The 27,579-nt window shown below is 37.6% G+C and overlaps 2 protein-coding genes across 2 annotated transcripts in view; one reads left to right on the top strand and one right to left on the bottom strand.

Annotated features, from left to right (window-relative positions):
* acsf2 (acyl-CoA synthetase family member 2) overlaps positions 1-27,579 on the top strand; it is a 43,511-nt gene that overhangs the window by 7,602 nt on the left and 8,330 nt on the right. The window contains exons 3-10 of the mRNA XM_038283460.1: positions 176-304; positions 2,134-2,187; positions 2,278-2,396; positions 5,734-5,896; positions 9,437-9,532; positions 12,263-12,414; positions 15,315-15,406; positions 15,487-15,563. Of these exons, the coding sequence (XP_038139388.1) occupies positions 176-304; positions 2,134-2,187; positions 2,278-2,396; positions 5,734-5,896; positions 9,437-9,532; positions 12,263-12,414; positions 15,315-15,406; positions 15,487-15,563 (882 nt within the window). The remainder of the gene's footprint in view (positions 1-175; positions 305-2,133; positions 2,188-2,277; positions 2,397-5,733; positions 5,897-9,436; positions 9,533-12,262; positions 12,415-15,314; positions 15,407-15,486; positions 15,564-27,579) is intronic.
* chad (chondroadherin) lies at positions 17,514-26,148 on the bottom strand. Its single transcript, XM_038283459.1, has 4 exons — positions 25,186-26,148; positions 22,740-22,903; positions 18,910-19,124; positions 17,514-18,486 (listed from the first exon to the last, which is right to left on the bottom strand). Exons 1-3 carry the CDS (start codon positions 25,972-25,974, stop codon positions 18,926-18,928), a joined length of 1,152 nt encoding a protein of 383 aa, XP_038139387.1. The 5' UTR covers positions 25,975-26,148; the 3' UTR covers positions 17,514-18,486; positions 18,910-18,925.

Here is a 27,579-nt window from a genome sequence, read left to right as displayed (position 1 = left end):
ACCATGAAGATGGTAAATAAACAGCTTCTTTAGAGAAATGATCTCCTCCAGGATAAAAGGAACAAAAGTTTAAAGTAACGATGAATGATGATGTAAAGTATGTTTTTGTTCACACAAGATTAAGTATTTTATCTATTTGATATGAGGTTGAGCTCTTTTTTTGGTATCTCTGCAGGTGGACCAAGCTGCTGCGGGACTTCTGGCTCTTGGGCTCACGAAAGGAGACCGGCTCGGCATGTGGGGGCCGAACACGTACGAGTGGATCCTGTTTCAGTTTGCAACAGCCAAAGCTGGGATTATACTGGTAAATCAATGCTGAAGAGGGAACTTGAACAGGGACAAGCTGTACAAACTGATTACTGATCTTAATTGTTGTTTTTATATGTGTGTTAGTGATATACTTGGATTGTTAATAAGTTTAATACTTGTTCAGCATAAGCTTCTGAGAATCTACTGTTAAATGATACTGAAATCGCTACTGCAAATCAAATGTAGAAACATTGCAGAAAATCAACATTTACATAGAGTAGAACACCAGCTGTGTCTGCATTTTTCTTCAGCATACTAACTGGAGAAAAAAAACTATTTGTTTTGTATTTGATGCATCAAAAGTATTATGTATTTTTGGGCCCTGACCTCCTTATTCATTTTTGATATAACTACATGTAACTCAAGAGAATGCCAAGAGTGAGCGAAGCAGTAATCAAAGCCAAAGGTGGCTACTTTGAAGAACCTAGAATATAAGACATATTTTTAGTTGTTTCACACTTTTTTGTTAAGTATATAATTCAATGTGTTAATTCGTAGCTTTGATACCTTCAGTTTGAATCTACAATTTTCACAGTCATGAAAATAAAGAAAAAAGTTTGTCATCTCAACATGATATTTTGAAACTTTGGATCTATATCTGAACTTGGAGGTTCTTCCCAGGTCTAACTATGTTAGAAAGAATAATCCCATAAAGGCTGACAGGCCATTCAAGTCAAGTCAAGTCAAGTCAGTTTTTATTGTCATTTTCTACATATGTACAAGACATACAAGGGAAATGAAATTACGTTTACTCTCTGCAATATACAAATATACAAGAATATACAAGACTTACATTTAAAAACTGACATAAAGTACGGGACATGACAGGTAAGAGTGGTAAGATAAATATAAGTATGAAGTATAAACATTACAATAAAAAGCAATAAAAACAGCAGCAGCAATAGTTTGTTCAATCTACTTCTGAGTCTTTTGATATAAGTACTCAAAACAAAAGAGAATGCAGGTATATATTTAGACAATAACATGTATAGGACACTGACAGGCATTAAGCCCAGCCCTCCAACTACGGTACACTGGGAACAGGATGCAGTTTTGAAAACATTTTATTTAATAAACTTATGCTAAAGATATATTTTAAGTGTTTTATAGTGTATAAAGGAAAACGAGTCATTTGAAAGGTTGATTTTTCTTTCGATATTAGGAGTTTTTATCTGTTCTATGTGGGGGTGGGGGTGTGTGCGATGGTAAAGGGTTTTAACAGACGTCTGAGACCTTAACAGAAAATATAGATTTATACTGAGAATAGCTTATATGCTATGAGGTTTACATAAGCTGACATTAGAGGCAGTTTTTCCCCCAATATTTTGAAAATCATTGTTAACTTTCCTTCAACTTTACTATGATGCACTTTTAATGAAAACCAATTCCATTTGAAGCGTCTTACTTAAACAAATTGCCCTGTAAATTGCGAGTGGGTTTTGCAATACGATCCATGATGATTTTAGTACCCGTAGTTATTAATCCGCTCTAGTATTCACAAAGTTTTTTAAAAAAAAGCAGTGTCTTTGTTCAGAATCAATTATTTGTAACTATATAATCAGTTAGGTTATTATAGTTGATCTCATGTCAGCTTAAACACGCTGCTGCAGTTTAAAATAGACAGTAAATACACGATTGCAAATGTGTGTTATTGATTAATGCAGTAAGTTAAAAGTGAGGAAATATTATTCATGCCTAGTTCAGCTTTTATTTTGAAAAATAGGGAACTAACTGAAGGCACTAATGATCTAAATCATATCTTCCTTCCATTTCCTTTTTTTTTTTTTTTTTTGAATCCTTCAATTATTCTTATTTTCTCACCAGGTGTCTTTAAACCCAGCTTACCAACAAAAGGAAGTGGAGCATGCTTTACTGAAAGTGAGTGATTTATTTTATTTTGCTTTTAATACAGATTCGTTATCCTGGTATGATCTTTTAAGGATGAGAACTATTTGCGTCTCCTCACAGGTCGGCTGTAAGGCCGTTGTGTGTCCTTCAGAGTTTAAAACTCAAAACTACTGCGACATGTTGATGAAGATCTGTCCTGAAATCGAGACGTGCGTCCCAGGAGACCTCAAGAGCAACAGGTACGGCAGCTGGCGTTCATAAACTTCAAATTTGAGGTCTTTTTCTTTTTATCTTGCAGGAATTAAGACACCGGTATTGGAAAGTTTGCATGTACGGTACTCTGAGGAAAGAAACCACTATAATACTTGATGATTAATCCTGCACAATTTCACACTGATTCAACCTCAAAACCCATGAAACTGTTAATCTAAGGGTATTTATTTTCTTATTTTAACACAAACTCATTGAGATTTACAATTAGTACAGTAGTTTGATAAAAGTGTCCAAAGCAGTTAAATGGCATCTGTATTGTAAAAAATAAAACGGATCAATGGTCACTTAAAAACATTTCCACCTCAGAGTCAGTGAATTAATTCCGTTTAGAATGATTTTAAGTATATTCAGATCAGTTTGTGCTTGAATCTGTCTGGACTTTTATCAGTAAATTCTAGATCAGTTCTGACATGCATAAAAAATATTATTATATTATTTTCTTTCCTCATGAGAAACTATTGTTTTCATATATATTTTTAATATTATAGATATATAACGTCTATTAACCTAAAAAAAAAACCTGGGAAAAAGTGAATATTAATGGACTTTCCCTAACTACAGCCTTTTGAGCCTGACTTTGGAGCATTAAGAGAACTCAAAACGAACGTAGCGCACATCTACATGTGGAAAAGGACAAACATGTGGTACTGACTGACATTAAGTCCAGCCCTCCAACCATAAACGCAATTAAATCAGGTTTGATTCCTTTTTCTGTTCTTACTTTTAACAGTTTGTGAAAAACTTTGTTGTTCGATGGGAACAAGATCCACAGTTGAAAACATGGCAGTTTATGCTAAATGAACATAATAAAAATTGAATAGGGATAAAAATTTATGTTTTGATAACAACTTACAGACAGTTTAGTAACATTTCATTACCAAGGTTCCATAAGCTGAATGAAAAAGGGGAACCATTAAAATGTACAGGGACCAGTTAATGTATGGAGAGGAGAAACAATGTGACTTCAAAAGGGATTTGAAAATTCACAGTGCAAAAGAAATAGAAATTAGAAAAATAATTAGATTTTTAAATGTCTAAAAATTTCATTTATAAGAATTATGGTTTCTCAGTTTAGAAATAGGATTGAAAAACGAATTTTCAAATTGAATTATACTGGATTACTGGATAAAAAAAAGCCCAATTCCTCCTTAATAATTTAATTTGAAATATGCAACCACAAAACACTTTCCAAGTTGTCTTCATCCATCCATCCATCCATCCATCCATCCATCCATCCATCCATCCATCCATCCATCCATCCATCCATCCATCCATCCATCCATCCATCCATCCATCCATCCATCCATCCATCCATTGTTTCAACTTAGTCCTTTTCAGGGTCGTGGTGGAGCTGGTGCCTATCTCTGGCAGTCTATAGGCAAGAGGCTGGGTACACCATGGACAGGTCACCAGTCTGTCACAGAGCAACATACAGACACACAACCATGCACACGCACACTCACACCTAAGGAGAATTTAGAGAAGCCAATTAACCTAACAGTCATGTTTTTGGACTGTTGGAGGAAGCCGGAGTACCCGGAGAGAACCCCCACATACTCATGGAGGACATGCAATCTCCATTCAGAAAGACCCTGGGCCGGGAATTCAACCCAGAACCTTCTTGCTGCAAGGCAGCAGTGCTCCACCATGCAGCCCCAAATTGTCTTTTTTAGTCTTATTTAGTCTTTAGTTTAAATGTTAAATTTAAAATGTTTTTATTTTTTGAGTGAATCTCCCGGTTCTCCATACTTATATAGGGCAGAGACCATTGTGGGATTCTCCTTAAACTCGTGTTTTTCTATTCAGTCTCTGAAGGACTAACAGGAACCAATAAGCATCACTCTGAACAGATGTTTAACATATGTTTCTACACGATGCTGAGACTGTTTATAACTCTGTTGTAAGGCTGTTCTTTTTTTCAACTGCTTGCTTGCTCTTAGAGAACTTTTTTTCTGCATTGAATGAGCTGCAGTATTCCAGACACTTCTGGGGTTGATTTGAACTTTCCCTGAGATAAATTCATTTTTAAATATAAACACCCTGTAACAACCCTCCTTCTGTAATTACTTGCAGCCACAATTTTAGTGTTTTTTAATTAGTTTCTTGCAACAAACCCAGATTTAAATCCTGCCCCATGAATTTAACAGTTTGTTGGTCGGAACAATATTACAAGCCTAATGTTATGCATATAAATCTGCTCCAAAATAAGTTATCCCATTGGAAGGTAAGGTTCCAACCATCTAGTTGGTGAATTTGAGGTGAAATGGATGAATTTGGAGTTCGTCCACCAGCAGCCAAATTGGGTGTTTTCAAAAATTCACGAAAATTCTCCACTATACCTTTAAGATCAGTTTATTTACTTTAAAGAAAAGTCTTATCTCTTGGTCAAAACCTTTTCGGTTTATTTAGATGTTAAACTGTAAGCAGAGAGTATCCTGGAAGAGTAACGCCTCAGTGGTTCCTTAGCGGTGTCTGAGCACCATTAAAAACTTTGCTTCACCTGAAAGGGACGGTTTGATTGACAGACCGACTTGATTACTGCAGTGATCTAAATTCCAAATAACTTGTGATTTATTGAGATGCATATGTGGTTTACCGTTTTAAATGGCAGTTTGTTGTTGGTCTCTCAAACTGCTGAAAAAAATCTGATCACTTATAACAAAAAAAAAAGTTTCCAAAGGTTTTCCTACAGGGATGCGCTGTCTAATTGTGATGATCATCCAAACACTGAAAATGATCATCAAAAAGTAGAATTTGTAAGCAAAGAAATGTTTGTTAGCTTCAAAAAATGTTGAGTTCATATAGGACAAAAATATGAATCTGACACACCAAGGGATTTTCAAACACAGCTTCCTGCAGGAGGTGAAAGGCTGCCTGCTCACATTTTAGCACCTTTCTCCCTCAACAGAACAGGAGTCTTTTATTAACTGAACACAAACACATGGATGGGTCTTAGGATAGAAGACCCTGCAATGATTATCTGGCTGGATGAAGGGCATAAAACAGCATGACCCTGCTTTATGACCAACTGGCTGGAGGCAGGTCATAAAGTGAAATGATCCTGAAATGAACCTGTTATGTCTAACTGGCTGGAAGCAGGACTTCAATGTTTCATATGCACACACATCAACTTTATAATCATCATTGAATAATCCTAACAATGTTTTCAGCCAGTAATAAAATCCCAATGCCTCTTCAATAAGTGTAGCTTTTTAACTAAATACTTAAAATTCCATCTACTTGATTTCCTAGTGTTTCAGCTACCCTTTGTGTGAGTTTGTCCTTCCCTTCCGTACTCCTCAGACTCCCAGAACTCCGCTCTGTGATCATCCTGGACAGCCGACGGCCAGGAATGTTTCACTTCGAAGACGTGATGCAGGCCGGGGAAAGCCAGCATGTGAAGCAGCTGCAGGATCTGCAGGCGAAGCTTTCCTTTGATGACCCAATAAACATCCAGTTCACCTCGGTAATTATCAGACAGTTCCTGCTAATGGATGGCTGGTGAATTTATATATTCATATATAAGATAAAACGTAAATCTTCCAAAGAGAAAAAAAATCACACTAAAAATACTTGAGAAGAAGGTCTATGAAGAACATTTTATATGTTCTTCATAGACCACACAAAAGGAAGGCACACAAAAGCCTTCCTCATCTACTGTTTACTATTTCTAACACGTCTTTTTCTACCATGATAGAAATGCTTAACATGAAGCTCTCCTCATTTATCACATCCTTACCTTCCGAGCAGAGCAGAGAAGTTACGCTGCCCCACCATGCTGCACAGCTAAAATGACACTACTTAGAAGATAACTTAGAGGTTTACATAGAGTTTATATTTGCAATAGGGCTGCCACTCACAATTATTTTGCAAATCGATCAATCAGTCGATTATTTTTTCAAATAATCGATTAATAATTAAAGCAAAATGTTCCTTGAAGAATACTTTTTGCGAAAATAAACCAGGTGAAACTAAAACGTTTCATCTTGAGGAGTTCTAGATAGAGCATATTGACAGGCAAAAAAGTTTTTTATCTTAAAAACAAAATGTTTTATTTGTGAGGCCTCTGTCTCTTTAAAATCTCTGCAGACGAGGCTCTAGCCTGCTGATTCTTATCTTGCTCCATCCTAACTACATAACTGTCCAGGCATCTCCTCTGTCTAATCCAAAACCCCAAAGCTGTTACAAGCTCTTCCTCAGGTCCCCAAGCTATTTGACTTTCTAGTATACTCAGGCTTTTTTGTTTTTAGCCAATGAGTCCAGCTACAGCTGTGAATCTGCAAGCTTCACTGTGTAATTGTTTAGGTATGCTGCAGAACACTTATCGGCGGAAGAGTATGCACTGGTGTAAAGATGGAGTTTGTACTATTACTGCTGTGGATTGTAAACTGATCTTATTGGACAAAGGATCCATAAAAGGTTCAGAGAAGATTTGAGTTAAAGCAACTTTAACTTCAATTTGTTTCCTGATTACCGGTATTTAAAAGGCTGAGGCATCCTGTGAAATTAAATACAGCAAAGTCTCCAGCTTAAATACAGTTTTCAGGTCAATAATCATTTATTTATGACTATTTGTTTAACATGGATGAGCCATGTGGCTTGAAAGAGGGATAGATATAGAAATGTGAGATAAAACAAAGTACCTCTATAGTAAGGGTTTCCTAACATTTCAGCCTGGGACACCATAAACAAGAATGCAACAGATTGGCGACCCCTTAAAAATACAGTCATAGTAATATTCATTTATGATTATAAAGTGAAGTTATAATTTAACAGGATATTTAGTATTTAATTGTGCATTTTTACATTTTAGTGGTGTTTACTTAACATTTAACTCATTTATTAAATACGTAAATGTTACATTTATTTATATCATAGAACATTTTAGTCAAGTAAACAAAAAAACAACTTACAGTAATTTTCAATTTATGTATTTTTTAGATTTTTTTCATCTGTTGATAACAAATTAACGAAATACTTTCTTTCAGTTACGGCTGAAATAATTAATTGGATTAATTTTGATTAATGGATTATTAAACATCCAATTCCAGTTATTATTAAGTTATCTCCTAAGTAGTGTCCTTTTAGCTGTGCAGCATGGGTCAGGGTTAGGCTGTATGAATTAATGGAAGTCAAAGGAAAGGCCCTGTAAAAATAGCGAGAAATCTGTGTGTGTGTGTTTCTCTTTCCTGTGGTTTTCTTTTTTTATTAAATGATCATTTTTGTAAAAATTTTTTAATGTAATTTATTATTATTTGACGTTATTTTTCATGATGCTTCCATTAAAAATGGTCAAAAGAAAACACCAAAGAAAGTGTGGACAGGTAAAGGTTAGAAAACAAAGAGTGATAGAGAGACAAGAGATTAAAAAAAAGGCAGCAAGTCGATCCTTGGTCACTTTATGAAGGCAGTTGCAGAAACCATTTAACCAGTCTTTATTTTTTTACTGTTTAGAGAAAACCAGAGCATGTTGAGAGAGAGTCCTATGCTGGCAGCTAACTGTCTTCTCACCCCATGAAGGGAACATATGAAAGGATTGGATGATTCAGAAGGCCCCAGGTTAAAAAGTCGCTGAAACGCATCTGTATTTAGGTTTGAGGAGTTCGGAGTTAAAGATGGAGAATGGAAAGCAATGCAAGAAGGGTAATCGGCTGAAGGTCTAAGGGATTAAAGGTTCTGGGGAGTTAAGTTTATTTAGGTAATTAAATTCTCTAGTCAAAGACATATAGTTAATATTTATGCCAAAATGAGTGTTACTTTTTTGTGCGCAAGCTTACTTGAACTAACCATAAAATTAGGAGGTCAAGCTGATATACAGTAAGGAGTATATATTCTCAATGGAGGCACTGGTTTCGTAGTTTTATGTTCAAAACAAAATTGTTTTGGAAAAGTTTTCTGCCTTGTGTTGTTATTCCTTTCTTACTTGATTTTTTTTGCTTACGGTAAGTCTTTTTATAATGGTCTTTAAAACAGCCCTAACTTTAAATTTTGGTCTCACTTTATAACATTATTTTAAATATCAGATGCTAATATTTTGTCAGTACATGAGTAGCCTTTTTACCAAATACTTTTTTACTCTCACTTGAGCAAAAATATGATTAAGGAGTGTTATTCATCCTCAAGTACAATGTTTGGGTACTCTAACCACATATGTTTTAAATAATATGATCCAATACTAAACATCCTGAAGAACATTTGGTGGAAATAGCTACAGTTTTATCTAAAAAAAGACCCATAAACAACAGAAAGATGTTTAAACTGACAGAGGCTGCATAAAAATTACAAACCAAAGTAAAGCAACACCCTTTCTTGCCTTTTTTGCTCCCAGTTTCATGCTAAAAAACAAATGCACCCAAAATTGGTGAAAAAGGAGGATTCTAGGGGCCCATGATTAACAGGGGAACAGAGGGGTCCCTAATGTAATTATGATACTAACAAAATAATATGACACTCTGCAACAAACTCACAGACACACATACTAATTAATTTACATTATATTACTCAGCACTCACCCCCCTCTTTATATACGTAAAATTGTTTAGTCTACATTCCCCACCTCTGTCAGAAAGTTTGCGGGGGCTGAGACAGCTAGCTCACTTTTAAGGCCTCATTTCATTGGGTCCAAAATCCCTCTTTTCACAAACGTCGCTTGCTGTACACATGATGGTCTGGCTGCCGACTTTTCCCTTAAGCTATAAGGCATTAACACTGCATGAACTGTACTTCTTATCTCGGCATCTTCATGCATTGAAATCAATTCGCTACTTGGAAAATTAATGGAAAGATTGTTTGCAAATGATTTGGTTTTATTTTAAAGCTTATTAGATTCTCTATGTCTAAGATACATTTGACCTTTTATATAACATTTTTCTTTATGTTCAAAGACTTTCTGTAAAGCATCGGGTTCATGTTTACAGAACGGCATGGCTATCAGCTAGTCAGAGAATCACATTTATACTTTCTCTGACCTTAAGGGATAAATTGCTAATGACATTTCTGTTTTCAGGGTACAACTGGAGCACCAAAAGGTGCCACTCTCTCACATCACAACATTGTCAACAATGCTTACTTTATTGGCAAAAGAATTGGATACACCTGGAAGGTGAGCATGAGCCATCATAAACTTTATCAGGCCAACTTTTATTGGCCATTTTATATGCAGGAGCATAATTCAATGATTTACTACTACGATTCAACATAGACATCAAAAGTACAAAAGATAAGAATGTAATTACAACACAATAGTTTCAGAAGATGATTGGAATCAGCTGCAGGAGAAGTCAACTTTCTGTACATTATACTGTATAGAGGTTCGCTGTTTTTCGGTCTCCGGGGTTTTTATGCATCTGAAAATAATTAAAACGATCACCTCTTTACCATTTTTTAGAAATATTTAAATCTGAAAACAGCCCAAAGATTCAAGCTGTGTGTAAAAAACCAGATTGGTATTTCCACGCGATTAGAAATAGGAAATAAAAGCTGTGTGTTACCGTTTAAAGATGTTTGATAAACGGATTATCTATGGGTGCAGGAGTTAATTTCTTATTTTTTAATAGAGGTGGATATAAGATACTTTGTTAGAAAACAGTCAGAAAAGTCGTTGGAAATTCAACTGCCCATCAATCTATGAAGGCCTATAAGGTCATTTCCAAATCTTCTGAGTTCCATCAATAGTAGCAGGTGGTCAGCATTACAGCAGTTCCTCCATTATAAACGGCCTCTTTTCCCACAGGCTTCTTTTTGGTTGACTTCACTCCACAGAGTCTGCTTTGTGATCGTTTCCATCTATGTTTTTTTTTTAACCCATCCATGCTTTCTGCCTCTGCTCTGGAGTTGTGCTGAACAGTGACCCAATCCGACATCAAGAGGGCGCTTCCAATGAAGTAGAAACAGACTACATAGCAGTATTTTCAAGAGGAGAAATAATAGAAGTATATACAGGTAGTGTAGAGAATGACTATCCTCAGGTTTTACCTCAAACACTGCCATGAGAGAGAAGCTGAAAAAAAGGTGGTCAGACCAAGTCTAACCGAAATCCTTGTGCAAAGTTCAGTGTTTAATTTACCTTGCATGTTTGAAAATTATCCCATGTTTTATTGACATAGGGTTTTATAGACATGGGATCAGCGAACTATAAACCAGTTGTAAAACTCTCTCCTTGATATATGATACTTGAGCAGAGTAGCGCAGCAGAGGCGTGCTGGGTCCATAAAAAGGAGGGCGCACTGAAACCACGCTCTGCTTTAAAGTGATGGGGGAGTGGCGGCCTAGTGGTTAGGGTACTGCACTTGGAATCCAGATGTCATGGTCTTGGTTCTGTTGTTCTCATGTTTTTCTGTTGTTCTCTGTTGCCCTCTTGTGTGTGTGTGTGTTCCTTTCCCCTTGGCTCCCTCGTTGTCTCCTCTCACACCTGCTCCTTATCAGCTCGTTAGCCCTCCCTTTGTCTCTGTCAGCTATATATGCTCTCCCTCTTCTCTCTCTCGTTGTTGGTTCCTTGTCTTTGCTGTCTTCCCATGCTGTGGTCTACTACGTTCCTCGTCTCTCCCTGGCTCCTCGTGTTTGGTTTTCCCTTGATGTCTCCATAGTTCTGGTTTGCTTTTCCTTATTAGTTGGATTTTTGCATTCCTGCCTTTGTTTGCTTTTTGCCCTATTAAACTGCAAGAGATCTCCTCAGCCTCTCTGCCTCTGCGTTTGGGTCCTCAAACCTCAACTAACCCTGACACCAGAGGGTCTGAGTTCAAACACCACTCCCAAAGACTGCTATTCAGGGTCCCTGAGCAAAAAGAACCATAACCTCACACTGGTCCCTGGGCGTGGCACAATGGCAGCCCAGGGCTCAATCAGGGGTGTCAAAGTGGTTCCAGAAAGGGCTGTGTGGCTGCAGGTTTTCTTTCCAACCAAGGAATAACACACCAGACTCCAGTCATCTCGTCAAGTCATCATGTTCAGATTGGACTAACTTAATTAGATGACTGGAGTCTGGTGTGCTATTGCTTGGTTGGAAAGAAAACCTGCAGTCTCACGGCCCTTTCTGGAACACCCCTGGGTTAAATGCACAGAGTGAATTTCGTTACTCTGTACTTGTGACAATGTAATGACAATAAAACAGGGGTTAGATATTATACGGTCCTAAGTTTCTAAAAGTCAAAGAATATCATTTTACTATTTACAATTCCTAAACCTTAAACAATTCCTCCGGGCGTAAAAAGGAAAAAAAGAGATGCATCATCTTTCTAGAATACAGGTAGTTGGGAAGTTTTTTATTTGAGAACTACTTAAATCAGCTGATCAAACACAGAAGCAGCTGTTTGGTGACATGCATTTCCCCAGGAAAAAAAACAAAAAAAAACACGAAGTAGCACATGCAGCAGTTAACACAAAAAAAGCAAGTGTGTCTGAAATAAATCCTCCAACAAGACCTGGATCATTAATAGGAAAAGGTGGAGAGTTCTTGTTAATTCCCCCTCAGAAGTTTGACTGTGTAATTCTCTTCAAATTAAAAACCCAACAGCCCCATGTCACCATTTGCTGGCCTCATTTAACACCTAAAGTGCTAAACTGATAAACTTTTAAACAGTTAAATATGTCTTGCTTCTAAATGCTGACCTTCTAATCCAATAAATGACAGCAGGCAAAAGATGAGTAGCAGAACGGGCTTTCTGGCATTAGAAGGGAGGATTTGGGAGACTCTGCAGCTAAACCCTAAAGTTAAATTCTCCGGTCTTCTAACTGCATATGTTTTAATATTTATATTTATTAACAGAAAGATGTTTGACCCTTACTAATTCCTTCACTCATCATGCTCAGTGTATTTTGCATGTCTAATCCGCAGCCCCATCCCCGTGTCTGCGTGCCTGTGCCTCTATACCACTGCTTCGGCTCTGTTGGTGGAGGGATGGTTATGGCCGTTTATGGCATCACACTGGTCTTTCCCTCCACTGGATACAATGGGAAGGCCAACCTTCAAGCAATGGAGAGTGAGAGGTAATTCCAGTTAACACATCCTGAAAAAATACTTTACAAAGCACTGGATCTAACTAGTATCTGTTATTCTAAAAATGGAGTACCCATTACTTGTAGGTTGATATTAAAGCTGAGGAGGTCATGGTTGAACAGAGTTATCTATAAGCTTATTTGAAATGAATATAGGCTGGAGTAATCTCCTCTGTTAAACAGGTGAGCCAACCGGTTTCTGAACGTCTCAAATTTACTCAACACAAAGCTTAAAATACCAGCTCCAGTTTGCACAAATCACTCTGCAGATTTACTTTGTTTACAGGCAATAAAAATGTTGAACAGACGAGTTACTGCATCGAGTGTTACAAGATTTGATTCTTGGTGGAATGCTGCATTTCTCCTAATATGTGAAAAGCATTGCTTAAATATGTGTCAACAAGAAGATACATCAAAGTTTTTTTTTTTTTTGTAAAGTATATGTGCATCAATCTACCGAAACAGAATTTTTCATGTCTAAAATTGCTTTAGTGGATGACGGGGAGCTGTTGTAGTTTTTTGTTTGTTTTTTTAAGATATAGAAACGTATTTGATTTTATTTTCCAAGCACAAATGAAATGAAGAAATAGTCTAAAAAATTAAATTCTATAATGATAAAAAAACAAACAAATTCTTTATATTTGCATTTTATTTATATAGTATAAAACATTCCATATTTGTATTGTCTCTAATTAAAATGGTTTTCCAGAGCTGGTGTAGTCTTCTTCATATGAAGAAAAAAGTATTTTATATAGAACATGCAAATACACTTAATAATATACGCTAAATAGTATTTTTCTGTCCACTTTTATATTTTTTACACAACTTTAACATTTTTTCCCCCCGCATTATTATTTCTATTAGTAGCAAAATGGTTGTCATATGAAGGTGTATGAACAAAAAACAAAGATATACATAAAGATTTAAATAATGATAAACAGTAATAAAAAAAGAGACTACATTACTACAAAAAATAGGACATGGTCATTCTAAGAGATGGAAAAGTGAAGAATATAGAAATTGTGCAAACTACAAAAAACAAAATGTTTACATAAATATTAAAAACTGTGGATCTTGTTGTGGGGGGAAAAAGCATTCAACTATTTACTCCAATTAAAGGAAAAGTCCGGTTAGCAAGGAATTATCCATCCATCCATTATCTGACACGCTTGTCCCGATTGGGGTCGCGACGGGTGCTGGTGCCTATCTCCAGCAGTCAATGGCCGAGAGGCAGGGTCCACCCTGGACAGGTTGCCAGTCCATCGCAGGGCAACACAGAGACAAACAGGACACACAACCATTCCCGCACACACTCACACTTAAGGAGAATTTAGAGAAGCCAATTAACCTAACAGGTCATGTAAGGTTACGGTAATTGGCTGGAGTACCCGGAGAGAACCCACGCATGCTCAGGGAGAACATGCAAACTCCATGCAGAAAGACCCGGGGCCGGGGAATCAAACCCAGAACCTACTTGCTGCAAGGCAGCAGTGCTACCCACTGCACCACTGAACAGCCCTATCACTAAGTCTGGGACCGGCCATTTTTGCCCAAATATGACAACGTCTTCCAGCAGTGACGTCTTACGGCAGTGACGTCACGGTGCTGTAAGCCTAGCGCCATTCTCCCTGCTTTACAAGCAAAATCAGTGGGAACTACTAGATACATCTGCAATAAACAACAATTATTGAAGATTTCCAGAGGACTTCAGGGTTGAAATTCATAACAGCTATAGTTAAACTGGCTGTTGGATGTTGTAATACATCGGGTAAAAGTGATTCCTGATCCTCCACGAACGGGTCCATCGTTAGATTGCCAACTCGAAGAGTGAGGATTTGCCATCAAACTTCTGGCCAGAGAAAAATCACGTAATATGTAGCCAACATTTGGAAGAAGAATGTTTTCAAGATGACTTGGATAATAGCGCGTTGTGACAAAATACCAGATACAGCACTGGGACTTGATCAACAGCCGATACCGCACCGTGACGTCGCAAACCAGTAGGTGGCAGTAGTGTTCTTTGACAAACATGGTTGCCTCCAGTAAAGCACATTCAAATGAAAATTAGTCTTATCATTTATTGACACTTATCATTTATTGAACAGTATGTAATAATTTCATATTTAAAGTACTTTCAGAAGTTTTTCAATTTTGAATATGACCAGACTTCTGCTTTTAATAAATGGAGATTGATATAATTCAGTCAGTCGGCATTGTGTTTTATCTTTGCAAAGACGGAACAAGACATCATACAGCCGTTGTTGCACGGTAATCAGCCCTCTTCTGACCCGGCCAGCATTTGTCTTACTTACTTAAAATGATGGAAATGCTGTGAAGTTTGTGTCAGAGTCAAACACTGGGTAAACCATAACAAACCTTGAGATAGGATCTGGCTTGTTATGGGAATAGTATTTCTTGTATGCAAACACTCCTCACTCTGACATTATATGGCAGTGCAGGTAAAACAGACTGTGTTTCTTTTAGGCACATTTGTAAAAGACAAGCAAGACTTCTATCAATGTGTATAATGATATACAGAGATCAAACAGCATCATTTAGGATGCAGCGGCATGATGTAATACTGAAAATACTGTTTTAAAACCATGTGCGCTGGAGGGATGATGAAAATATGTATTTCAAAAGTAGTTTCAACTGCATATAAGCTGAACTAAAGATTTAAAGACTTTGTTCTGGTTAGGAATGAAATCATGTATTTAAGTAAATAAGCATTCTTTGTATTCAAATAAACTCCTGCAATAAAAAAAAACGCATCTTTCTGTGCTACCATGTTTGAGATGAGATTTTTTAAGAGTTAAGTTCAGGTTTAAGATGATGCAAATATTGTGTTTGTTTTTCTTACTGAAAGAGTATTTTGTTGATTTATCTGCCAGATGCACCTCTGTCTACGGGACTCCCACCATGTATGTTGACATGCTTAACCAACCAGATTTTGCTAAATATGATTTGTCATCCGTAGAGGGGGGTAAGAAACACAGATGAATATTGATTTTGATGTTCGTATTGTTGCCGGATTAATTTAAATAATCTTATTCTGAACTGCAGGCATCATGGCTGGCTCCCCATGCCCTGCAGAGCTGGTGAAGAAAGTGGTGTCTGAGATGGGCATTAAAGAAATGACAGTGGGTAGATTTTCACACAAATCTTAGTAAATGGCTAGTTGTGCGATTGCAAAAGTAAATTTTATTTCCTGACATACTTTAAATATGCAGTTCAGCTTTGAGACACAAGAGGGCGACGTATGATACAGTGAAGAGGCCAAGATGATCAGTTTAGAAATGTTTATTGGATATGAAAAGTCATTATTATATAAAAAAATGATAAACAATAAATGAGCAAACCCCATTCAGAAATACATTAAGTAGAAAGTAAAAAAAAAAAGAAAAACTTGAGTGTATCCTCCTCATAGTTGCACACGGTGGGAAGAAAAATCTAATATTCTGAGGTGACTTTAGCAATAATAGAAGAAACTGTAAGGACAAAAAATTGTTCTCTCTTCTATTTAGTCCTTTTGGACATATAGAACCATTTAAAAGTTTTCTGTACACTTTTCCACATTTTATAACATTATAACACCAAAAATTCAAGAGATTTTAGATTTTAGATTGACTCATGCTAAGTGTTTTGATGTAGGAGGAAGCTTGTGAATCTTTTTAACAAATAACTAAAAAAACATGATGCAGTTACCATGAGTAAAATCCATCATAACGTTCAAAAGTCTCTATATGTAAATTAAAGGCTGTACTGTGTTAACCAGAATCAGAATCAGACATACTTTAATAATCCCAGAGGGAATTATTAAAGTATGTCTATTAATAATGTATAGTTTATTCATATAGGGCCAATTCACAACACATGTCATCTCAAGGCACTTTACAGTTCAACAAATCATCCAGTCAAATTGATTCCCAGTTTTCTATCTAAGGAAAACCAGTTGATTGCATCAACTCATTGACTCGAAGGCAATCCCTCACATTAAGCATGCTTAGTGGAGAGGAAAAACTCCCTATTTAACAGGAAGAAACCAGCTCAGAGTGAGCGGCCATCTGCCAAGACTGACTATAGAAATCCGTTCTTTATCAAAAAAGTAGTACAAATATATTTACTTTTGAACAGAAGTCATAAACCTCTTGGTTTAAGTTATGCTGGTGCTCTAGTAAGACTGGTCATTAAACTTTCTTCACTAAGTGTAAAACGGTGCATAGCAGAGAACTAACACTGTAAATTACCCTGAACACACCATCCCCGTAGTAAAACATGGTGGTGGTAGTATCATGCTGTGGCGATTCTTTTTTTGTCAGTAGGGAGATGAGTGCTGGTCAGAGTTAGTGAGAAGATTAAATTAAGTTGATTACAGGACAATTTTAGCAAAAAATAGCTGTTATAACTGGGATGGTGTGGAAGAAAAGTTTATAGCAGCGTATAGATCAAAGCATTTCTATCTGTTAAAGGAGATGGCTACAAGTTTAACTCCTCCTGCCCTGTAGGTAGTGAAATTGTGTTCTTCGGTGTCTTGTCAGAACAGCATAGACTGTAGGATCAGCATACATTGTTCTTATACACATGCGCATCAGAGAATCATTCCCACATTGGATTTTAGCAGCAGCATACCAACCAGCAAAAACAGATTTATTTAAACTTTTAAAAACGAAAATCAGCTTTAAATATACTGTTAATTCTTGGATGTAGAAACAGCCAGAAAAAGAATCCTCTATAGCTAAAATCCAATTAGTCAATATTAATTTAAAATAAGTTACTTTAGTAGCATAAAAAACATGTGTGTGGGAATTTAAATTGGGTTAGATTTCATTTTCATGATTAAAGTGATGGAAACATTGGCTGTTATTTATATCAGGACTCTGAAATCATTCAGGTTAGATGGAAATTAATCGTATGCTGATCTGACAGCGTATGCTGTTCTGACAGGACACCAGCTCTCCTCTGATCGATCCTGCCAACCACTTTCCATGTCAGCTAATGCTAATGCTAACCACAAACATTATAACCTGCATTTTCAGAACAAAAGAGGCAACCTCTTTAGCTTTAGTCAGCACCAATGCTCAAAAGTTGTGTTTTTTTTACTTGAATTTGGGAAATGTAAATCTGAGAAGAACCCGTTTCTCAGCTCTATCATGAAGAAGCCTCTGGAAACGCCTGACTGAGCTCCATCTAATGTGACTTCACTTTGTGGGTCACAATCCTTTAGTGTCAACGCTGGCTTAGTAAACAGAAGCAAATGTTTTTATACCTATCAAAATTTATAAAACAAGTATTAATATACTATATATTTATCTACAGTAAGATGAATACTTTTATTCTGCTCCAATTTAGATGTTCTGTTGATATGTTATTGTTGAAAAATTTTATCCTTTGATGAAAAGATGAAGCTAGGACATTTCAAAACGGCCCAATCAAAGAGCAAAATCCAATCAAGAATCTGTGGCAATACATAAAAATAAAACAATCACAGATTCTCTCCATCCTATCTGACCTATATTATGCTACTACTATGCCTTTTTAGATATTTATTTGTAGAATAAATAAAAACGTTGCATCCTTCTTCCTCCTCTCCCTAATTATGAACCTTTTTGGTGTTGGAGTGTGGCATAAAATCTCAAAGAACATTGAGATTTGAGGTTGCAACATGATCAAACGTTAAAACAATTGGGCACTATGCGTATTTTTGGTAAGGCATTGCATTTAGATGTTAGATGTTTAGGTTGGGTTACAGTTTAAAGGGTGATAGATGAATACTAAGGTCCCCTCAGCGGTAATAGAAATGAGTTAAATGTGTAAGGAAAAATCAACATCTTCCCTTTTTGTTGTGAATTACTTTTTCTTTTCTGGTTGTCTCACACTTACTTCATAGCTGCTTCCATTTTATTATTCAGTCTTTGATATAAATGATAAAAGAAAAGCATATGTGTTTGTATGAACCATAATGCATGAAGCTTTTTCTTTACAACAGTCCCAAAGCAGGTCAGTAAGCATCGCTGGTCATCTTGAGAGACTTCTTTTCTGTGCTTCCTGCAGAGGGAGAGAGCCCTGGCAGAACAAAACAAAACAAATTAACAAAAAGAACAGGTGTCAAATTAAAGAGTTTTTCCTCCCAACCAGACACCCTCATGTCCTGGACATGGTGTACCACGTCCTAGGGCAACAATTAAAAACTATTTTGTTTTAAGATGTGTGCATAAATCCATATTCTGGGCAGTGGTGGCCTAGTGGTTAGGGCCTAGAGCTTGGAATCCTGAGTTTCTGAGTTTGAGACCCACTCCCACAGACTCTGGGTCTCTGAGCAAGACCCTTAACCCCACACTGCTCCCCGGGCGCCCCAGGATGGCAGCCCACTGCTCCCCAAGGGGATGGGTTAAAAGCAGAGGTAAATTTCTCCAATGTGAGATCAATAACGTTCAATTATTATTATCCTTTACAGATGCACTGTATGGCTTTTTAGGTGTTGAATACCTGCATGGCTGAAGGCTCAATGACGTCGGCCAGCCTTGCCTTTCCTTGTCTTTTGTCCTTTGTCTTTTCTCTTTGCCTTTGTCTTTGTCTTTGGCTTTTGTTCTTCCTTGGTCTCGCACGTCTTGAAAACAGTGCTATCTCTAACTTTTATCCCCTTCTGTGAAGGAGGTGAGGCACAAATAACATCTGTTTCATCTTGCTGCGAGTCCATCCACCTAAAATAAGAGCCAGGAAGAAGAAAAAAACAAAACAATTTTCTTACCTTTTAATTATCACACAGGAAATGAGTCAGACATTGTTAATTGTAAGGGAGATATCTTTATATAGCTCTGAAATAGTTTAAAAAGCAAAAATGTCCATGTTTATTGCTGGAAGAAGACTGCTGGTTTAGTAATATTTATTTTTGAAAACTGGTAAATGTGTCGTACTGTTGAGTGTTTTAATCTCATGCCAGCAGATGTTTAAAGTAAAATTGAAATCTTATTCTGAGTTCACCAAATCATCCAGTCAAATTGATTCCCAGTTTTCTATCTAAGGAAAACCAGTTGATTGCATCAACTCATTGACTCGAAGGCAATCCCTCACATTAAGCATGCTTAGTGGAGAGGAAAAACTCCCTATTTAACAGGAAGAAACCAGCTCAGAGTGAGCGGCCATCTGCCAAGACTGACTATAGAAATCCGTTCTTTATCAAAAAAGTAGTACAAATATATTTACTTTTGAACAGAAGTCATAAACCTCTTGGTTTAAGTTATGCTGGTGCTCTAGTAAGACTGGTCATTAAACTTTCTTCACTAAGTGTAAAACGGTGCATAGCAGAGAACTAACACTGTAAATTACCCTGAACACACCATCCCCGTAGTAAAACATGGTGGTGGTAGTATCATGCTGTGGCGATTCTTTTTTTGTCAGTAGGGAGATGAGTGCTGGTCAGAGTTAGTGAGAAGATTAAATTAAGTTGATTACAGGACAATTTTAGCAAAAAATAGCTGTTATAACTGGGATCGTGTGGAAGAAAAGTTTATAGCAGCGTATAGATCAAAGCATCATAGATCGTCATAGATCAAAGCAAAAACGTCCAAGTTTATTGCTGGAAGAAGACTGCTGGTTTAGTAATATTTATTTTTGAAAACTGTTAAACGTGTCGTACTGTGGAGTGTTTTAATCTCATGCCAGCAGATGTTTAAAGTAAAATTGAAATCTTATTCTGAGTTCTGCTGTAAAAGTTTCTCCACATAAGGAGTAAACATAACACAGAATTTAAGACCCTGTTGTCTAGCCATTGAGATTTCAGGTGTGATATCTAGATGTGCAAACCTGACCAATTGATCTATATACCAACAGCTAAGTTAGGGCTGTAGGCCTATAAATACATCCACGTATAGAAAGGGTAAGAAAAGAAACCCAGACATCCTTCATCCTAATGACCCACCAGTTCATTGTTCAGGGTCCCATGGTTTATCCTGGACAAAAAGGAACTGTGGCCCTTCTAGTATATTCTAGTTGGACCCCCAAAACAAGGTGCTTAGGAGCAATCCTGATCCAATTCCTAAACCACCTCAAATTAATTTTTTGATGTGATGGAGCAGCAGCTCTGCTGACAGCTCTATATAGATGAATCCTCACTCTGCCCCCAGTGCCCGAACCAAGCTTTCCTACAGACCAACAGTAAACCGTTGGGTCCTGGATCTCATTTTCTGGGTTAGGATTCATCTTTGTTCAGAGATGAGGCCTGGAACATTTACAGACCAGTAAATTGATAGCTTCTGTTTTTTAGCTCAGCTCTTGACTCAATGCCTTGATTCCTACAGACAAAACCCCAGTGTTACTCTTCATCTGCCTCACCATTCTGTGACAACAGAACTCCTTAGCTCGATACAAGACTTACCCCTACCTGACGGAGCATTCCTTCTTTCAGGTAACAGAGAACATGAAGAATGGGGGTGGGGGTTGGGGGCGTGTCCCTTGGGGGGGACAAAAAAATCTCACCTGATCATCCAGACCAACAGTTACCTCTAATGACCCCCATTTCAGAGGCATAGACCAGTATCGACTCCCCATTCCTAAGAGGCGGACCCGTTTTTCTGATTCAATTTGCATTTTTTCTAAGCCAAAACAAGTTGCCAACTACAATGGGCAGTTCTAGACAGGGGCCAACGGGGGCCAGTGCCCCTGTAGCTCATGTCCTGGCCCCTGCACTGAAGACATAATACTTTGTTACTTTTTTTTTCTTTACAAATTCTGTTTTACTAACATTTCAAACACAATAAGGTGATAATAAGGCTTCAGTGGTATTGAGATAGGATCCCAGTTTTATCTTCTAAATGTTTTTTTTTTTTAATGCTCTAATGCTCTAAATGTTCTAATTCAGATTTTATTTGAAAAAAGCGGTAATTTGAACTTTAATTATGTGAAAAATATGTAACATCTGGAAATCCTGAATGTATATTGACCTAATAAGAAATAGAGTTTTAATTAAACCTAATTGAATGGAAATTTTACTTTATGCAGCTCTCTTCATTTATTTGAATCACAGCCCTGTTTTTTTATTTCAAACTTTTTTGTGCCCCCTTGAAAACAATGCTGGCCCCCTCCTGGCCCCATGGTACATTTGGTCTAGAACCGCCACTGCCAACTACTAAATAAAGCTTCCACTTCAACTGTAATTCTGACATTTTGAGTTGAAAAAGCTTCTTGGATGGGAAGCGAAACATCTTCAAACTTGGAAAAAAAGTCCAGTGGATTGTTTTTTTGTTTTGTTTTTTTTTTTACTTTTTTGGAATGGCTATGACCTGGATGACTGATCCCAATCTATAAAGACTGGGACCCATGTGGTATAAAAAAAAAACCCTCATGCCAAGCAGTAAAGCCCCACAATGTCTAGAGCCTCTAGCATATAGTAATGGATCTTGTCCAAAGGTAGCTAGTCAGCTTTTATGGGAGTCCCCAGAGCCAACCCTCTTCAGCTTAATGGGTTCTTTTGCCACTGGTCTCTCCCAACAGGTCCTTTATTTTTCACTTATACAGCCCCATCAATTTATATACCCCAACCGTATTTGGTTTTTCCCTGACGTGCAAATTGAAGATCTTTAAAACTGCTTTTACCCTCATTGGGATTTCCTAGGTCTGTTCAGCAGACTCTCCTGTAACACCAAATCAAACTCTTTACCAGATGCTGCTCAGTAAGCTGCTCTGCTTCCTCCATCACAACTGTTTAATAGATCTGAGGGCTTTTGATTCAAAAAGCTATGCAAGCATGATGATTTCTGAAGATGTCTGCATATTTCTGTTATAATGTAATGCCTGACTTTAAAAGCTAACTACTGTTTATCCACTATGCTAAACTACTACTAAAGTGCAACAAACTAACTTTGAGCTATAGTTAAATGAAAAACTAAGGGCTGTAGGTGACTAGAGCTAATCAAGTCTTGTTGATCCCTAAAACTAGATAAACATTCCTCAAAATGCATATTTTAACTTCCATTAACTCCTGCCCACCACACTCTAAACTTTAAGGATATTATAGTTTCATTAATGCTGCACCTTATTGTTTTGCTTGAATAATAGACACTTAAACTTGGCTGACAAGGTGCACTTAATGTTCTATGATTTAACATGAAGGGAAAAGTAAGCCATAAAACAGAAGCTTCCTTATAGTGTAAGTACATGCAATAATTGGGAGTGAGGATGTGTTGCCAATGCCAAGATGCTTAAATGTCATATGTGTGGTTAAAGTTTTTGAAAAAACAAATTTAACTTGAAATATCATAGCAGTTTGTAAATATTTAAAACAGTCTTATAAGTGTTTTGGTCTCAGGTGAGTCTCTTACTTGCGCAGTGGAGCCAGCTGGCATGAGCAGCTCCAGCTGTTGTTGAAAAGGGTCATGTTGGTGATGGTGTCTAACTGCATAGCACTGGGAAGGGACTTGAGCTTGTTGTTATGCAGGTGAAGAACCGTCATTGCTTTTACACCATTAAATGCACCTGCAGAGAACTACAAAAAAAAGGGAAAGTTAATTAGTTATTTTTTTTGTATTTCAACTTTTATAGGCTTGTTTATCTGACTAAGGACTTTGATAAAGGACATGGGGATTTGCTTAGGTTCTTATTTTCAGGATGAAAGCCTCTTTTCATCTTTTCTCCAGAGACCCTATATGTGTAAACACTGACATTTACTGGCCTCCTACTTTTACCTTCAGTTTCAAAGGCATCTGTGAAGGTGCTAAAACCTTCAGTAAGGTGCTAGCTGAACTTGCCTATGTCAAGTTTGTCTCCTGTGAGAGGAAGATAAGGCTGCTCTTTAAAATTTTTTCAGGCTAGACTTAAAGGGGAGAAACCATTTGGAAATTTCCACTGGTGTTTTCTAAAAGTTGAGGACTTCCCTCATTGCAGAGCTGTTTTGCTCCTTCTGCTGTTTCCGTTTTGATTCTGTTACTTTGCCAGTTTGGCTCCCAAAGAGGCTGTTGTTCATTCAGTTAGCTAAAAATACTCCTCTTCATGCACCGTGGAGCACCCTGCCTCTGTTTACCTGTCTTCTAACTCCTCCTGACCTGTTTACAGGACCCTTCCAGCCAGGGTACAAAATACAAACTGCTGAGAATATTGCTTGTGTAACGATTAGACCTAGATATGCTTGGCAGACGTCCTGCAAACAAAAACATTCTAAAAATACCCGCATTTGGCTGATCAAGTGTCCAAATCTGTCCGACCGCTTGTACTTGCCAGCTCCTGCTGCTTCCACCTGGTTTCACACCACCCCAGCGTCTGAAGCATATTTTATAGATGTCTTTCCTTCCAGTGCCTCATTTCACTGGCACAGTTTCACTCAAATATTGTCTCAATCTAAAGTGTCAAACGAAACGTGCATGTAGGGATGTCTGAATAAGGGCTCATACTGTAAATTGGCAAACTGATGTGGATGGACAGGGGAATGTTGACACACTGTTGTATAAGTATCGATCTCATGGTCCTGCTGATTTTGATAAAAAGCATGCATTTAGGGAAAATAAAGTGTGTATTTAGGAGGATGATTAACAAATGCAAGAACTAAAGGTTAAAAAAAATACGACCAGGTGCAATTTTTAAGAATATGTAATTATCAAACAAAGGCATGCATTTAAATTCTCTTTTTGAGAGGAATGTTAAGATTAATGTCGGGAGCAAAAGCTTTTGTGCATGAATAGGGATAAGCTTGTAATTATTTAAATTTATTTTTTATTTAAAATAACTATCAAGGAACCTGCATTTTGTTTCTCTCCCATGTTTGTCTTCACAAAACGTGAACAGAGGTAACCACCTATAAGATGCACAAATGAAAATCCTCACTTGTTAAAATAGGAACTGCATTACCAAAGCACAAATAAAGGGATACATAAAAGATGCACCCCTTTATTTGTGCTTTGGTAATGCAGTTCCTATTTTAACAAGAGCAACATGGAATCCAAAAGTCTTTAATTGTGTGGAAGCATGCATTTTTTAATTATCCCCTACATTAGTCAGTACTTTGTTTAAGTCTTTTTGGGTATACTTCTACCTGCTTTGGAAATCTGTTTTGTACGTTTGTTTATATTTTTTTATTTTCCCCCAATTTTTCTCAAAAGAAATGGTCAAATTGGACGAAGAGCATCAGTGAAAAACAACTTCCAAGTCTTGCCACAGATTCTTAATTAGATTTAGGTCTAGACTTTCACTTGGCCATTATAACAGATCTTTATCCATTCCATTGTTGCTCTGACTTTTTATTTAGTTAGACATCAGTCTCAAGTCTTTTACAGCGTTCTACAAGTTTTCCTCCAGGAATACCCTGCATCGAGCCCCATTTGTCTCTGAGGAAAATATTTCACCCAGTAGGAGAATGATGCTTTCCCTTCTAGTTCCGTCGTGGATGATGTGCAGTGTCAGTTTTGGTCGTTACTCATTTAACATTTGAAGGTATAGGCATAGTTTCCACATCTGGTAATGACCTTGGTAACACACATATGGTTTTGCTGAGGCTATTTTTCAGTCAGCAGCACTTTGTTCAAAGGTTAATTATGGCATATGAAACTTGTTTTGCATGGTCACATGGAACTTTTTGAAAGTTCCAGGCTGTTTTTGTTTAGCCACAAGAAAAAATGCTCAATCTGTGACTATAGTTGTACATCCTTGCCCTTTCATAGAAACCTTTTAAATTTTGTTTCCGGTTTAAATGTTTTCATCATTTAATTGTAGAAATGCTTTTAGATTTATTTTGCACCTGTATAATTTTTGCTGTACTTTTTAACTGTAGATGCTTACCCTCTCCAAACCCATGTTGTCCAGGTGTAGTTTCTCCATGTAACGTCCAAAACTCTGAAAAGCATTGTCTGGGATGGTCTTCATGGGGTTCCTCCCTAGCATGAGCTCCTCCACCACTCGCAGTTTGCTCATGGCTGCAGTAGGATAGGTGGACAGCTTGTTGTTGTCTAGGTGAAATAGAGCTAGATTCTCTACATCGTCTAGGGACCCTGGATGCAGTGTTGTCAGCTCATTCCCACTCAGGTGCAGCCACCGCAGGTCCTTGGTGCCTGCAAAGGTGCCTGGCCGCAGTTCACGCAGCCTGTTATCATTAAGCTGCAGAACAAAGAGGTTGATTAAGGGGGAGAATATTCCCTTAGACAGCTCAGTGATCTGGTTTCCATCCAGGTAGAGGTAGGTTAACTCGGTAAGATCCTCAAAAGCACCAGACTTGATGCTGCTTATCTTGTTGTTGGACAGGTAGAGGTAGACAAGCTTCTTCAGTCCTTTGAATGCCTGGGATTCAATCTCTCGCAACTGGCAATGCTGCATGTGCAGCGAAATGAGTCCTTTGCTTGTGCTGAAGGCCCCTGTGGGTATGCTGCCCAGGTTGTTCCTTTGCAGGTTCATCAGACGGGTGGCCTCTGAAACCTGAGGGATCTTCTTGAGCCCCACGTTGTCACAGATGATATGTTGGAGGTCTCCATGGCAGTGGCAATGCTCCGGGCACTGGCTCAGGACTCCCTTCACCGCAGGCCCCAACACTAGGATGCAGGTTCCCAACAAGAGCAGGCAGGTCACAGAACGCATCCTGGTGGCCTATAACGGAGAAACTTTGTCAGAAAGAAATGCTGAAAAAAATCTGTTAAAGGAGCAGTTAAAGCCAGAGTGGGTTTTTGCTGTGAAAAAATAGAGAGGAGTGAAAAGGTGAGACGTTCGGTTTGAGAGGAGGTTTGCTGATGATCTGAACACACAGCGCTATTTATAACATTTACTTGTGGAGGGGAAAAAAATGAGGAGGGTTAAAGTGAGAGGTCTGTACATGAAGTCAAGTGTCTGTGAGAATTTAACCCCCAAAGAGCAGCACAACAACTCCCTCTCTCTGCAGCCAGTTTGCAGGGGCATCCTGACATCCAGTGTGCAGCAGGAACCAGTCGTCCCAACACATCATAACAAACAGTGCCTATATGTTTTTATACATTATAAGAGGTTCCAGGTGAATGTTTGACAACGTGGCATGAGTTTAGTTAGGTTTTATGCACACTCCCAGACATCACTATTGTTTTTCAGTCTGCGGTGGCAGGAAAAGGAGCCACTCCTGTGCAGCTGTTTTATAACCTGTAATAGTCTCCAGATGGCTGGCATGAAGCAAGATGCAAGTCATCTGCAAAAAGAATACCACCACCATCTTGAGTGGAAATTTTTAAATGCCACTATGCATTCCTGCATGCATTGTTCCTTTTGAAAACCAAGAGTGGTGTTATGTAATGGAGATTTCCAGTTAAACCTCAATGCAAAGGCTGGAGCAGTTTATGTAATTTGGAGACCGTCTCTGGCAGGACGTGAATGGCTCAGGTCAGAGGACGGTTTGGCTTCAGTTTCATGTATTTTACGGTTCCACCCATGAAAAATGAAGAAAATGGAATGTAGTGTTTACCTAACAAATCTAACATTTTATTGGGAATCTTGGTTCCTCAGAGGTTTGGCAGGTAAAGATTCTTGTCACGGTTTCATCTGAAGGAGCCTTACATTCTGCACAATTTAAAGTTTCCAGTTGATGATGGATGATTCTTTTATGCATTTTTTTAATGAATTTGGCTACCCTGGATTTAGAGAAAAACATCCCTACCAGAGGAGAACATATAAAAAACACAACACTCTGTTATGCATGATAAACATGTACTTTCTGTGTCAACAGCTCAACATTATGGAAAGTGAAAAGGGCAGCTTCTAGTTCAATCTATTAAAAATGTGTTTGTTCGTTTGACCCCATGCTTTGGTTCATGTAAGCATACAGATTGCAGTAAAGCTTTGCTCCAAGTCGTATGACTTTTGACTTATGAATCTCATGGATCTCAATTTATGTAGGCAAGTTTGTGTTGAGAAGAGCAGTCTGCACTGAGCATTGATAGCAAGTTCTGGATATTAAGCTGAAAAATATAATAAAAAAGATATCCTAAAGCAATACTGCTTAATGTTTGACCTACACTGTAACAAATGAAATCTCAATAAGTTAGTTTTTTCTTAAAATAAGTGCACTTTTTCTTGAATTTAGGAGGTGAGTGAGACACTTTGCTGATGGAATAAGACAATTTACATTTAAAATAAGAAACAGTAACTGTATTGTCTTATTTAAAGTGAGTATTATCTAATTTTCTTATTTGAAGAGTAGAAATACTCATTCCATTGGCAGAT

Source organism: Cyprinodon tularosa, unplaced genomic scaffold (genome assembly GCF_016077235.1).
Source record: "Cyprinodon tularosa strain WSP-4 unplaced genomic scaffold, ASM1607723v1 ctg194, whole genome shotgun sequence".
Taxonomy (NCBI): Eukaryota; Metazoa; Chordata; class Actinopteri; order Cyprinodontiformes; family Cyprinodontidae; genus Cyprinodon; species Cyprinodon tularosa.
This window is presented reverse-complemented; position numbering and strand designations above follow the sequence as displayed.

Coding starts and splice junctions, on each gene's coding strand:
- chad (XM_038283459.1), bottom strand. CDS start 25,974: ATGCGTTCTGTGACCTGCCTGCTCTTGTTGGGAACCTGCATCCTAGTG. Junction 22,904..25,185: donor ACAACATGGGTTTGGAGAGG/GTAAGCATCTAC, acceptor TTTTTTTTGTAG/TTCTCTGCAGGTGCATTTAA. Junction 19,125..22,739: donor CAGCTGGCTCCACTGCGCAA/GTAAGAGACTCA, acceptor CTCTTATTTTAG/GTGGATGGACTCGCAGCAAG.